Source organism: Hippocampus comes, unplaced genomic scaffold, assembly GCF_001891065.2.
Source record: "Hippocampus comes isolate QL1 unplaced genomic scaffold, H_comes_QL1_v1.1 scaffold174, whole genome shotgun sequence".
NCBI lineage: Eukaryota > Metazoa > Chordata > Actinopteri > Syngnathiformes > Syngnathidae > Hippocampus > Hippocampus comes.
In genome coordinates this window covers 7,389,123-7,402,786 of record NW_017805983.1, presented here as the reverse complement: position 1 = coordinate 7,402,786, position 13,664 = coordinate 7,389,123, and the positions used below count along the sequence as shown (strand labels likewise).

At 40.4% G+C, this 13,664-nt stretch overlaps 2 protein-coding genes across 5 annotated transcripts in view; both read left to right on the top strand.

Moving 5' to 3' along the window:
- The first annotated feature begins 190 nt into the window (after positions 1-190).
- Positions 191-5,575, top strand: LOC109528726 (sodium/hydrogen exchanger 2-like). Of its 3 annotated transcripts, none has more exons than XR_002170721.1 (14): positions 191-671; positions 781-1,106; positions 1,241-1,378; positions 1,653-1,903; positions 2,994-3,211; positions 3,287-3,486; positions 3,590-3,679; positions 3,750-3,820; positions 3,906-4,073; positions 4,272-4,377; positions 4,596-4,712; positions 4,807-4,900; positions 5,011-5,447; positions 5,481-5,575. XR_002170721.1 is itself a non-coding variant. In XM_019891671.1 (13 exons), the coding sequence occupies exons 1-13, from the start codon at positions 404-406 to the stop codon at positions 5,361-5,363; spliced, it is 2,403 nt and encodes an 800-aa protein (XP_019747230.1). In that variant the 5' UTR covers positions 192-403; the 3' UTR covers positions 5,364-5,575. The 3 variants fall into 3 exon arrangements, 1 of the variants encoding a protein (XP_019747230.1); XR_002170720.1 differs by having other exon boundaries at positions 192-671; positions 5,008-5,447; XM_019891671.1 differs by having other exon boundaries at positions 192-671; positions 5,008-5,575.
- Positions 5,576-7,353: 1,778 nt separating this feature from the next.
- The window catches only part of LOC109528376 (inactive dipeptidyl peptidase 10-like), a 29,107-nt gene continuing 22,796 nt past the window's right edge, over positions 7,354-13,664 (top strand). For both annotated transcript variants that reach the window (XM_019890861.1, XM_019890860.1), the window contains exon 1: positions 7,354-7,584. In XM_019890861.1, the coding sequence (XP_019746420.1) occupies positions 7,525-7,584 (60 nt within the window). In that variant the 5' untranslated portion in view covers positions 7,354-7,524. The remainder of the gene's footprint in view (positions 7,585-13,664) is intronic.

The following is a 13,664-nucleotide window of genomic DNA, read 5'->3' as shown; positions in this document are numbered from 1 at the left end:
TTATTTGAAGCTAACTCCTAAGTAATGCTGAATTGTTTTTAAATTTTTTTTTTTAATTAAAGCTAGATTTTGAACTTATTCACTGTGAGCTAGTCTGTAGAAAAGGGAAGCAACACACAAAAGAAATTTCACAACATCGGTTTGCTCCACCCAGTAGGCAAAGCACCTGTGACAAGCAGGTTGAACAACAGTTGGAACAAGAATTGCATTTCGCTGAGACAGGTCAGAGAGGAGTTACTTTTTCAAAATGCAACGGCATTGCACATGTTCTTTCATGAACAAAAGAAACACACATGGGGTATGTTTGCCCATTTTGTGATGTTTTTTATTTTTGTTTTTTTTTAATGGTTACTATCATCTGATTTTATTTGCCCGGACTTGTAATCTGTGTCAAACTGTGGAAATGTGTGGACCAGTTTTGTCTCACAGACAAGATCTACTCGTGCTCCTTCTTTTGTCTCTTTGCTCTTCCGGAGGAAAATGTGAAATTCAAAAATCTGAATCTACAGCATCAGCCAGCGAGAGTCCTTTCCACAATGAAATTGATCAACCCCAGGCCTTCCCCGATGAGGAGAGGGCCAGTCTTCCTGTGTTTACAATGGACTATCCTCGGATACAAGTTCCCTTTGAATTCACACTCTGGGTACTGCTGGCCTCTTTTGCCAAAATTGGTAAGTCATTTTTTTTTTCACTTGTGTCTGTCTGTGGATTAATTCTTAAAAACAGAATGTATTAAAGCAATATTCATTAACATTTGCTCTCTCTCTCTTGCTCCTTCAGGTTTCCACATTTACCAAAAAATCACAATCTGGATCCCTGAGTCCTGCTTGCTGATTGCTATCGGGCTTATTGTTGGCGCCATCATGCATTCTGTTAAAGAGGAACCGCCAGCTGTGCTCACGTCCAATGTCTTCTTCCTCTACATGCTTCCGCTTATCGTCCTGGAAAATGGCTACTTCATGCCCACTCGGCCCTTTTTCGAGAATGTCGGGACGGTGCTGTGGTATGCCGTGGTGGGAACTCTGTGGAACAGCATTGGCATTGGACTCTCACTCTTTGCCATCTGTCAGTTTGAAGTCTTCGGAGTTCAAGATATTAATCTGCAGGTAAGTAATGAGAACAGCCAGCATCAGGTGGATCACAAAAGAGGCAGATTTGGATGCAAATGTTGAAAAAAAACTTGTTGCAAAGTGATTTCTTAATATATGTTTGTGCTCATTTAAGTTTGTGTTCCTGGCAGGAAAATTTGTTATTTGCATCCATCATCTCTGCAGTGGACCCTGTGGCTGTGCTCGCCGTGTTTGATGACATCGATGTTAATGAGCAGACACACATTGTCATATTTGGAGAGGGACTCTTTAACGATGCTGTGACTGTGGTTAGTTTTCCCCTTTTGAATGGCAACAGTATAGCTTTGCTATTTTTAGGCAGGGACAAAGACATCGGTCAAATTCCTCATTGTCTCATGGGAACTAACAAGGCAGTCTTTAGTCTGGCTGGGTTTCACTCAAGAAGCTTCCCATTGATTGTTTCCTGTATCCTTGTTCGCGGCTATTCGACCTTTGAAAACATCTTGATGATATACTACCCATCTAAACTGCAGTTGTCTGTGTGAATTAATCGTTTGAAACACGTTTTTTTTGTCATTGCAGGTACTTTACAGCATGTTTTCCTTTGTGGCAGACATGTCAGCTTTTGAATCTTCAGATGTGTTTTTGGGCGTGGCTCGGTTCTTTGTTGTGGGGGCAGGAGGTCTCCTCTTTGGCCTTGTTTTTGGCTTTGTAGCGGCATTCACCACACGTTTTACCCACAATGCACGACAAATCGAGCCCCTTTTTGTCTTCATGTTCAGCTACTTGGCTTACCTGGCAGCAGAGCTGTTTGCCATTTCCAGTGTCCTTGCGTAAGTAGGACAAGCACACCGTACGCATGATTGGCACCAACAGGTGCACACATCCTTACATGGTGCCAGAATAGCAATGCAGTCCTATAGAGTCATTCTATTAGTAGAATTCCTTTTGTTGCAGTACTGAAAGGCTCAAGAGATTGTAATGTAGGATGCTCCAGATTCTTGTGGCCTAACAAAACATGTCAAACTTGCTCTTCCTCTTTCAAGAAAGAGAGAGTTCAATGTGATTTGTGAACGCTGTTTACTTAAACATGACTAAACATGCACTGTCGTGGTTTAATTTTTTTTTTTTTGTATTGCCCTGCCCATTGGCCCATTTCATAAAGGACACCTGCAAAATTTTGATTGCATAATACAAAAGCAGCATTAACCCTAGTCTTCACAAGATGATTATTTATTTTTTTTTTAATGAATGTGTAATGTGTCTGTAGTACACAGTAGAATGGCTTACTCCATCTTGTAGTTAGTGTAATCGTAGTCAATACAGCTTTATGTTTGAACTGTTCACAACAGTAAACATTTGTGTTGGTTTATCTGACCACATCTTGCGAAGTCACAGTTTCAGTGTGACAGTTAATTCTTTAGTAGACACAAGACAGGAAAAGCACTTGGAGGATAATGACAGATGCGATTTCCCGAAAACCTGCATGCGTCTTGACAATACAATACAATACAATACAAGATATCTTAAAAAGTGCTTTGCAGATCATTTATCATAAAATAACAATAATACAACAGAACACATAACATAAAGCTTCGAAAATAATATGATCATAACAACTAAGTACAAAGGCATCTGTTTTTCAAACATCCCACAATTAACAGTGTGCAGTCTGACAAAAAAATGAGGGTGATTGATAACTCCCATGTTCGAATGTCATATTTTAAGTCAACATGCATAACAAGCCCAATGAGACAAATTGTGTATGACAAAAGATGGAAGGACTGTGCTATTTATTTTAGAGCAGGAGGGTTCTTTCACAATGATACAAATACAAATACTTTTCATTTTCATTCTTTTCAAGAAAATCACCATCTCCTGCAACCATTTCATGAGTGTACATGCATGTCTGACCCACTGTAGGATTATAACATGTGCAATTACTATGAAGTACTACGTTGAGGAGAATGTGTCTCAGAGGTCCTGCACGACCATCCGCCATGTGATCAAGATGTTGGCCACCATCTCTGAAACTCTCATCTTCTTCTTCCTGGGTGTTGTGACGATAACGACAGAACACGAGTGGAATTGGGCCTACATCCTGTTCACGCTCCTGTTTGCCCTCCTATGGAGAGGAATTGGTAAGTTGGGGCTGAACACATCCGTTTGCTCAATCAGATTTCACTCATCTGCTTGAGCTTTTTCTTTTCCCACAGGCATCCTGGTTCTATCCCAGATTGTAAATCCATTCCGAACCATCCAGTTCACATTCAAGGATCAGTTTGGTCTGGCCTATGGAGGCGTTCGAGGGGCCATCTGCTTCGCTTTGGTCTTCACTCTGCCTGACAGCATCAATAGGAAGAATTTGTTTGTCACTGCTTCCATAGCTATCATAATATTTACTGTGTTCATACAGGTGGGTGCTGTTGCTATGCTTGGCCTCTTGAGTGTTGTCGCTGTAAAAATAGAGTCATGATCAATAGTAAATCCTAATAGCGCATAGTTTTTTCTCTTGGCAGGGTATCAGCATTCGTCCCATCATAGAATATATAAATATCAGGAGGACCAACAAAGACTTGGACACCATCAATGTAGAAATACACAACAGGGTAAGACTTGTCGTTACACTTAATCATTTGTCTGTTCTGCTTGTTTCATATGATTCAATATTGTGCCAAGGTGATGGAGCACATTGTTTGCGGCATTGAGGACCTATGTGGGCAATGGAGTCACTACTATTGGAAAGACAAGTAGGGATTTAAATATATAATAAAGTCTGGAATTTATTCAGTGATAACATTCATCCATGCCTTTTGTTTTCAATCTGTGGCTCAGGTTTAAAAAGTTCAATGACCGCTTTTTGAGACGCATCCTGCTTCGAGACAGCAGGGCAGAGTCCAGTATTGTGTCTCTGTACAAGAAACTTGAGCTGCAGACAGCCATTGATTTGCTGGACACACCTGTGGGTGACCTGAGTGCGGCGCCGTCCATTGTATCGCTTTAGTAAGTTTAAAAAAATACTTTCTGTCTTGAGAGTTTATTTACGAGAATATTTTTTCTATTAGGTCTTTGTTAATGTACTTGAAATCTTGAAATATACAAACTTTAACTTTTTTCATTTTAATACTTGTATTGCGTTTTCAATTTTTGATTTAATGGCATTTTTGCAACAATGAATCTCTGGTTGATTTTTCTCACCAGCGACGAGAGGAAAAATTCGTCTCAACCCCAAAAGAATTTCCTGACTGAGGATGTGCGGAAGATGCATGACATCCTGTCAAAGAACATGTACAAGATAAGAGAGCGGGTAAGTTGAGTGGTTCCAATTTCCAATTCCATTCCCTGGGTCACCAACCTGGTGCCCAAGGACCACATGAGTTGCTGAACAATGAAATTAAACTCCTGATATCGTAGCAATGTTTAAATCATTGTTGATAATTACTGTGGGAAATGATTCACATCATCAATGTCTTAATGTACATAATGACCAATATAATTAAAAGTAGCCTGTGCATCCCTGTGCAGACGATGGCTTACACCAACAAACTCAACCAGCCTGACAATAGCCGAGCCAGGGAAATTTTGATTCGCCGACACGCGAGCATCAGGCGCAGCCTCCGAGCTGCAAGTTTCCGTGAGATGGTCAGTTTGTTTTTAAAAGCGACACACGCACACAGACCTCAAACAGCCTCCCAAACAGTTCCACTTCATAGAGTCCTGATTCTTCATCTTCCAGCCTGCTCAGAATTTGGTCAAATCCCAAAAATATTACTCCCTGCCACCGGGAGTGGATCCAGAGATTGCTTTTGCACTCAGAAGACGAAGTCATGGTGAGTTCATAAAGTTTAAACATATTTGTCACAAAACCATTTGTATTTATTTATTTATTTATTTATTTATTTATTTATTTATTTATGATCCTGCCTATGTGTTTAAGTAGTCAGTGGTGAATTAGGCCGCCACCGACAACACTCTTCATCCCGCCCCATAATTCCTCTGAGAAGGCTGAACACTGTCAAGGAGTCGACGCGTGCAGTAGGTCAGTCTGATTCATCTCCCGAGGAGGATGTTTTGGAAGAGAGACATCCCAGGGGTCATCCAGTCGCAGCCCCACGGAAGCTCAGCTCTGAATGGGATCAGCCTCCTGCGGAGAAGGAGGAAACTGTGGCTCCACCCCCATTACCGGTGCCTCCTGGCTGGGTTGCCGACAGCCAGAACATCAGGGATAACGGGGCTGGAGATCCACTACTCGGACACTTGTCACAGGGGTCTCAAGAATCTGGGAGGTCCTGAAAGGTTGGACTTGATTAACTTAACAACCTTGGACACAAATGTCAAAGGAAAAAAAATTGATGTTGGTTAATGAAGCTTGGCCCTACAACAGGTAAGGAAGAGAAGATTTCACTGTTGACCTGTATGGTAAACAAGCAGTGCATAAATCACTTTACAGTGAACCTCACTGCTACGGGTAGGGACAGAGCGTGACCACGAATAGCGAAGTTTTACATTAAAGCACAGGTGTCGAAGTCCGGTCCTCGAGGGCCGGTGTCCTGCATGTTTTCCATCCCTCCCTGCTGCAACACACCTGATTCAAATGATCAGGATCACTATCAGGCTCCGATAGAGCTTGCTGATGAACTGATCATTTGGATCAGGTGTGTTGCAGCAGGGAGGGATGGAAAACATGCAGGACACCGGCCCTCGAGGACCGGACTTCGACACCTGTGCATTAAAGGATGGTGGTCAAGTACTGTAATGTCAAAATGAATGTACGTCGATACTTATTTGACACCAAAAGTCCACTAGATGGTGCAAAAGCAATCATGTTATTGCGTTAGCCTGAACACAAAAAAAGGCAAAAAGGCAAGTTTTTCAGTGAAGATTAGAGGATAGGTCGCCCCAATCCCATCGATGAACCACTGCACAATGTTCAGCCGACCAGAATGGCACAGAGTATATAGACCTCCCTTAAAGCCAAATAATGCTAAAGATATCTGCCATATACATTCCATTCCACTCCAATTCTGTTAGTTGTATCTTATTATTTTTTCAACCACAGTGGTTGGTATCTGTAGCTGTCCTTCAGGTTAATGAAAATATGAGACATTTTCAGATGGGTGATGCACTTTATTTGTCGGTTGGTACCTTCAGATACCCTGCAGAGCCATCTTTTATAACTGTGAAAACCAAGCACAAATGGATATATTATCATTTCCAAGATCATGACAAATTACACTGACATTTATAGCTGCCTGTGCTTTTCATTAGCATGAAGAAAATGAATGTGTGTGTTACTTTCCATGGTTAATAATCTAAGATTCAAGACCTCAATTCTGTTTCTCCTTTCAGGATCATATGGTCTGTTCTGCATCTTGTATTGAAATTCTGTACTTATGTTAATATATCACTCTGCTCTGTGCCTGAAAAATCCTCTTTCCAAAGTCTCAGAGACTTGTGACATCACGTCACCTTACAGGGGGTTTCCTACTAAAGTCACCATTGTACATTGTCCCAGTATCCACTTTACGACAAAAACCATGTACAATTAAAACACTTCCCAATAAAATAAGTCCAAGAAAAAAAAAGAAATACTGAAAAATAATAATTAAACAGAAAAGGATGAGACCATGTGCCAAAATACTGAGTAAATATGTGTTTTAAGACTTAATTTAAAAATTGCAGTGGAGGTAGCATCTTTGATGTACAAACGTTGAAATGTATATCCTTTAAATGTCTATGGTTTTTTTTGTAAACCGTCAGATTTTTTGTTTATAAGTTTGACCTTGAAAAGCTTGCACACTACAGATATTTTTTCATATGTTGTCATTTATAGCTATGATGTTTCAGAAAAAAATGTGCACCTGTTGCTAAGTGTAACCCTGAATTAATAAATATGACTAAATATGCTAGTACAATGCATATTATATGTATGTTATTATATTAATTATGAAAATCGGATGTGCTTGAGAATAAACAAGGGCAGTTTGGTAGGGTTTTTGTGGGTTTTTTTTTTTTTTTGGGGCTTCTTTTCATTTCCCTTTCCTCTACAGTACAAACAGCATCGGGTGCCTGTGGGTCAGACACTTGGAATGCATCACTACACATTAGAAACACACGCTGGCAAAATGTCTTTTAAACAAGCGTGAATCTTACTGGGAGATGCTGTGTTTTGAATGTGTGAACGTCTGCAACGTAAATCCTGATCAAGAGACATCTTCCAACTCTATGTGGGAGGCATTGGCCAACCTCCTGAATTTTACTCCACAACAGCACAGTACGGGAGGGAGGCCGTCAAAGTGACAACGCTTCACCGCGAGAAGGATAGAAGAGGTGTGTTTAGTCTCTGATGTAGCTTAACGGCAATATCAGCGTAGCAGACATCAGACTTCTTGCTGGAAGAAGGAAACCTCAATTGATTGGATAAAGTGGCAGTCCATGAACGTGAGGTGCAAAGATGAACCAAACGGCATCGGTCTCTCATCAGATTGAGTGTCACCCCACCAAGGATGTCAAGGTGGGATACTTTGTTATTGTCAGCGATGCGTACTTTCCACTGTCACAACAGATTGGCAAGCAACTATAGAGGAATCACGAATGTGCTCAGTGTTAAACGAGTGTCAGTGAAAATTATTATATTGGCGTAGAAGCATTGCAGAATTAACTGTCTGGCACTTGTTACAGTTTCGTCATTATTTAAGATGGTCAATGTCACCATGGGTGATTTGTTTTGGGTGTGTCTGTCCACATGCGTTTAAAAAAAAGAAATTGCAAGGTGCAAGGCTGATGTTTGGTGGCGCAGTGGACGATTGGTTAACACGTCTGCCTCACAGTGCAGAGGTGCAGGGTTCGATTCTGGCTCCCGCCTGCCTCTGTGGAGTTTGTATTCCGGTTTCCTCCCACATTCCAAAGAAAACGTGCATGGCAAGTTAACGGAACACTCTAAATTGTCCTCAGGTGTGATTGTTGTCTTTGTGTGCCCTTTGATTTGATGGCAACCAGTTCAGGCTGTACCCTGCCTACTGCCTGAAGACAGCTGGGATAGGCTCTAGCACACCCGCGATGCTGGAGAGGATAAGCAGATTACAAAATGGATGGATGGATGGAAGGCTGATATGGCACTCCAAAAGGGCTCCCCGAAACACTCAAGACGAACATTATTGTACTTTAGTCTAGACACCGCTGGATTCACCGCAGAATAATATTACATTGCAGCTGGCCTACCGATTAAAATAAAGCTGAAAAAAAAGATACAATGTACCATGAGGTTTTTTCACTGAAACAAGTCAATCACCAAATATACTTGTCAGCTCACCAAAAGCTGAGAATGTCTTTCAAATGACATCGACACCATGAAAAAATCTCAATAACAAAAATGTAATGTGACTCAAATGAAACTGCGACTTGTGTTCTACTCACAAAAAAAGTGAGTTTGCACAGCCCACACTGCAAGCTGCGGCATCATTGCCAAGTTAACAGGAGTGTGAGAGGAGATGGAGAAAAAAAAATCCTGCTTGCTTATATTCATTGTTTATTAGAGATCAGCTTCTTCACATCACAGGCATCACATCTACTTCTATGCCATCCTTTTTCGTGCAACAAACAAACAAAAAAAACCTAACACACTGCTATTAGTGTGACAAACAATAAAACAGTCCAGACCCCTATTCTTTTCCTCAATAGATTCTAATTATTCAACAAGATTGTTTTGTTTTGTGAATCTGTAGCATCTAAGTCTCACGGGTCAACTTGAGCCTTCATCTCCTGGTTGCACTGCACTTGATTAGCACATTTTGCTAGGTGGCGGCTGCAAAAATTTATGTAATTGTTTATTTATGTATTTGTTTATTTGCTTGTTTCTTTACTTTTTTGTTTGTTTATTTATGGTGAGGATGCCATCATCATGTACTGGTGTTTATGGACAGGAGCACCACTCTGAATTATCACGTTGACACTTCTGCTTTGGCCACACTGAGGGAAGCCACTTGAAACAAATGTGCAAAATCTCAATCTTCTGCAGCTACTTTGGGCAAAATTTGACATTTAATCCCCCAAAGCAAGTCTGCTGCTTTATGCGAGGTGTGGACATTCAAATACAGTTTGCTTTTAATCTCAGCTTCCAATGCAGAGGAGCGGCACTGCAACATCGTAGACAAATAAAAGCTTTTTTCTTAATCAAAAATGAACCCTGTAATCCATGGCTGGTATCCAGGAGCTAGCACAACAAGTCGCAGAGGATTTTTATGGGCGAGGCAGGGGGTGGGGGGTGGGCGTGAAAAGCTCTTATCATGATTGATACTGTCATTTAAAGGCTTATCTTCCATTTTAACCTTTTCATGCATGCAATATGTTAACCTACCAGCATTGGGCATATTACTTAAAAACTAATTTGTTTTTGCTATTTACAATTACTTCTTCCAAAAATTAAATTAATTACTAATTCAGTTACTGCCTTGTAAAAGTGACTAGTTACTCAGCAAAGTAATCATGATCTATTGTGTAAAATAACTTTCGAATAGCTCAATGAATGATGACATTTTGATGCTTCATTGCAACCAGCACTGCAGTAGCACAATAGTTGCTAATCACTCTATCACAGGTGCACAACATGAAATGGCGACCATCTTATTGCAGCAGCACAATTTACGCATATTACAATAGCGAGGACAGAGCAGTACTGTGCATGGCAGTAATGACAACTGCGGCAACGTTAGATTACTTCGTTACTCAAACGTCAACGCAGTTAGTAACGTCGTTATACTTAAACATCAGGATTTTTAAAGAGTTTTCAAAATAATCTTTCATATAGTAGAAAGCACATTTTAAATAGCTGTGAGACCTGTGATTAAAGTACGGTTGAAAAATAAAGATACACAAATTACTTGCTCATCAACATGCTACATTTGAATGGTGTTTACCAAGGACAAAAAAGTCACTTTGCTCCTTTGCAGGGAAGTATTTTTTTCATCTGCAGTGTGTAACCTTTCATCCCACTCAATTTCACTGTCTCCTTCAAGTGCAGCAGCACCTCTTTTTCTATTTGCTAAATTAGCCTGAGCACATTGGTTGACTTTGAGCTCCTGCTGGAAGTCAGACATGACGTCGTGGTTCGATTCATTCTTTCACGGCCAAACTCCTTCATCACCATAAATATGGATTCTTTCTGAGTCAAGCAGCTGCAAAGAGTCATTTTCAGACCAGTCTTTCTTTCTTAACTTAGTAAGTAAATTCAGTTCAGAGGGCCTCACCAGGCAAATCCCCTGTGACACAGAATTAGATCATCAGACTGAGGATGCCAAGTGAAACTGGGTTGACTGATTTTACTCATTGAATGACACCATTTTTTTTTTTAAGTAGTAAAAGCAGCACCGAGCAGGAGGGGGTTCTCCTGTGTGTTTACCGAAGGGAGAGAAGCTCGACAGATGCCAACGAGAGCACAAATGCTTTGCTTTTTCTCTGTCATTTTGGACTTTGACAAGTGAGGAAAGGAAGGGTTTGATGCTTCGTGTCTGAGTCGCTGAAGAGCAAGATGATGGAGCCAGAACTGAGATTCCTGGAGGTGAGGTGTCCCTCTGACTTTTCTGTTATTATTGCAGATATGGAAGTTCTTTTTAGTCAAGGTGTCTTAGTTGTGAAAATGAAATCTGTCTACCTTGAAATCTGTCTGAGACAAACACCTCCTCTCGGGTCTGCATACGTCAGATCAGTCGGCTCAAGTCTGTTTTCACAAGATTTGAAGTGGTGCACCAGGAAACACTCTCTTCTGGCTTTTATTCACAGCAGATAGGCGTCTTTGCAAATGAGCCTTAGCGCCTGTTTCATTCAACAATAAATGAGCAAAGATTTTCAGTATGCAGGTTTTCGGCTTTATGGAATTGGGAAAATGTGAAGGTTTGTCTTTGTGTTGTGGAGTTTAAAGAAAAAAACCCCATCAAATTGTGGCATTTTGGGTAGCTGCTGATACCTTGTCCTATTTTCTTGTCCCATCTTCTTCTGGGCCGTGATCCCAACATCTAATCTCTCCAAGTTTGGTCAAAGTCATCATCAAGTTTAGTTCTATGCGTGGCTTCCGAGTGTTTTCCCCATAACCAGTTACTCAAATCCTGTTTGGCCTCCATAGTTGGGAAATGTTTTTGTGACAGCTGTGATTTATGTCATTTACGTCTGAATCCCTGCATGTGGATTTCAATAGGGAAAAATGTAAGTAAAACATGTTGTGCTTTTCTGCTTTAAATTGAGTGAGTTATACATGAGAGTTGTCATGGATACTGGTTTTCTATTAGAAAACCTTTATTAGTCTCGCAATGGAGAAATTCCCAATTCACAGTAGCAAAGTTATGACAGGAAGAAATAGAAGAACAAAATATAGGAGCTGCTGGAAAGGCAGCCACTCTCGCGGCGCCATCTTGAAGTGAAAATAACAAAATAACAGAACACAACACATAAGACACAGACAGTTTTAAATCTAAATAAAGATTTGTTGGCATAAACTGTTAATAATAATCATTTTTAGAGATGTATGTGTTTGAATTTAGGTGGTCCTGTCAAAATCATGACAACTTTGTATTTGTGTACAGTCGGAGAAATGTCACACTTTTTGATGGGGGAAGAGGGGCATTAAATATTAAGCCAAACAAATTTGGAGAAATTGCTTCTGTTGGAGAAAACGTAAAGGCACACTGCTGCCTTATGACTTTGAATTGCGTCTCTTATTAATTCCTGAAGAGCTCTGCAGCTTTCTTATCTTATGCGATGGTTTTCCAGCAAACGTTTGTGCCTTCAGCTGTGAGGCCCCTGGGTCTCCATCCTGCTCTCAGGTTAATTACATTCACCTACCATCCCAGGCAGAAACCCATCTGATGGCAAGAATATATCCCAAATGGATTTGATGCTGAAAGTTTTACTAAACTGAAGAATCCTGTTGCTACTGTATGTGGTCATATTCACATGACTAACATATGAAAACGCATCTTTTCCTTCCCTTGGCCAAATTGTTCAGCCGTGGTTTCAATCGATTATTGAAAAACAAAAATCTCCTCAATACATGTGGGAAATGTGTTACTATGATCCAACCCACCAAGATTGAACTTTATGGCCAGAAGTCCAAAAGATGTATTTGGCACCAAATCAACACTGCTCATCACGAAAAGAACAATTGACCAATAGTGAAGTGGGGTCGTGGCAGCATCAATTAACATGGGCTGATTTTCCTTCCTTCATATTTATTTATTTATTTATTTATTTATTTCCAAACTGTTTAAAATAGTTTGAGACCCCGGTGTTAACTGGTGACAGGTGTGTGCTAAAAGTGATTCATTAATTCTGGACACAGCCTCATCCTAGTTTTTAGAGGGTGTGAACACTTGTGCAACCACATTATTTCAGTAGTTTATTTTTACTTCCCTTCTTTTGCAGGTGATAGGTCACATGAATGGTGTAAAAAGTTTTGAATGATTGATCTCAAGCTCATTTTTGTGTATCGCAAAAATCAGTCATTTGGCAGAGGTGTTTTTATAGCCACTGAACAAACACATGCACACACACGTGCGCTCAAACACACACATGCACACGCGCACACACACACACACACACACACACACACACACACAATTAGAATATTTTCTCCTCTTCGGTCCAGTCGTCTCTGTTTTTGTTTTTTTCCGGAAGCTGACTGTATATTAAGATCCAAGAGCAGATAATCTCAAGCAGGTTTACACCAATGTCAGGTTTTGAAGTGACAAAGCAACCTACAGCAATAGCATTCCTCTGTCTTTATGCTATTTCCCTACCTTGTCTTATTTTTAGGCACAGCATGTGTGTGTCCTGAGGGCATTGTCTTTAACACCTAACATTTTGCATCCAGTCACTTCGACTGACAACGGCGAGGCTATGTAAAGACTAAATGCATCAGGATCTCAAAAATACAAGTCTTTCGAAGTGGGTGACTGCGCTGGTGGGGAAAATGACTCAATTAACCTCAAAGGGCACTATTATTATTTAACTGTAGTAATGCTTAACAACTGTATTAGGTCTGCATTTCAGTATGCTGAAGGTAATACTATATCCGGCTCTCACTTGTCATATTTTTCTTTGCTTTGGTTGTGTCTTCAGTAATCATATTTCACACTGGTTTTCATGCCAGTGAATCATCTTTTTCTATTTTGTTACAACCCGAGTCATCACATGATTTTCATTCCAGCATCCTGGACAGCGCTAAATCAATTTAGTGTCGTTCAATATTTCCCAACCTTTATTGAGCCAAGTAGAACATTCGTGATGATTCCATCTTAATGTATTCACTAATTAATTTTGTGTGAAAACTTTTTTAGTTAAAGCCGAGTTACTCGCAGGAAGCCAGGATTCATTCAGTTATATTAATGGTAACAGGTGGATGCATTATGTGTACTTTTTGTCATTTTCTGTAGTGGAAGAACGTATCGTTTTGTACTGCCCGTCACTATACATTGTTAGCATAGAATAGATAGATCGACAAAGATACATTATTTTGTGGAAAAGAAATTATCGGATCAATTAACTGAAATTAGATCATCCCCCCCCCCCCCCCCCCCCCCCACCCCCTCCGCTGACATCTTTTTT

What these genes read in the sequence shown, in the direction of transcription:
- LOC109528726 (XM_019891671.1), top strand. Translation starts at nt 404, where the DNA reads ATGTGTGGACCAGTTTTGTCTCACAGACAAGATCTACTCGTGCTCCTT. An exon ending in ATGTAGAAATACACAACAGG is followed by an intron (nt 3,680 to 3,749) that starts GTAAGACTTGTC and finishes TATTGTGCCAAG; the next exon opens with GTGATGGAGCACATTGTTTG. An exon ending in CTGCAAGTTTCCGTGAGATG is followed by an intron (nt 4,713 to 4,806) that starts GTCAGTTTGTTT and finishes TTCATCTTCCAG; the next exon opens with CCTGCTCAGAATTTGGTCAA.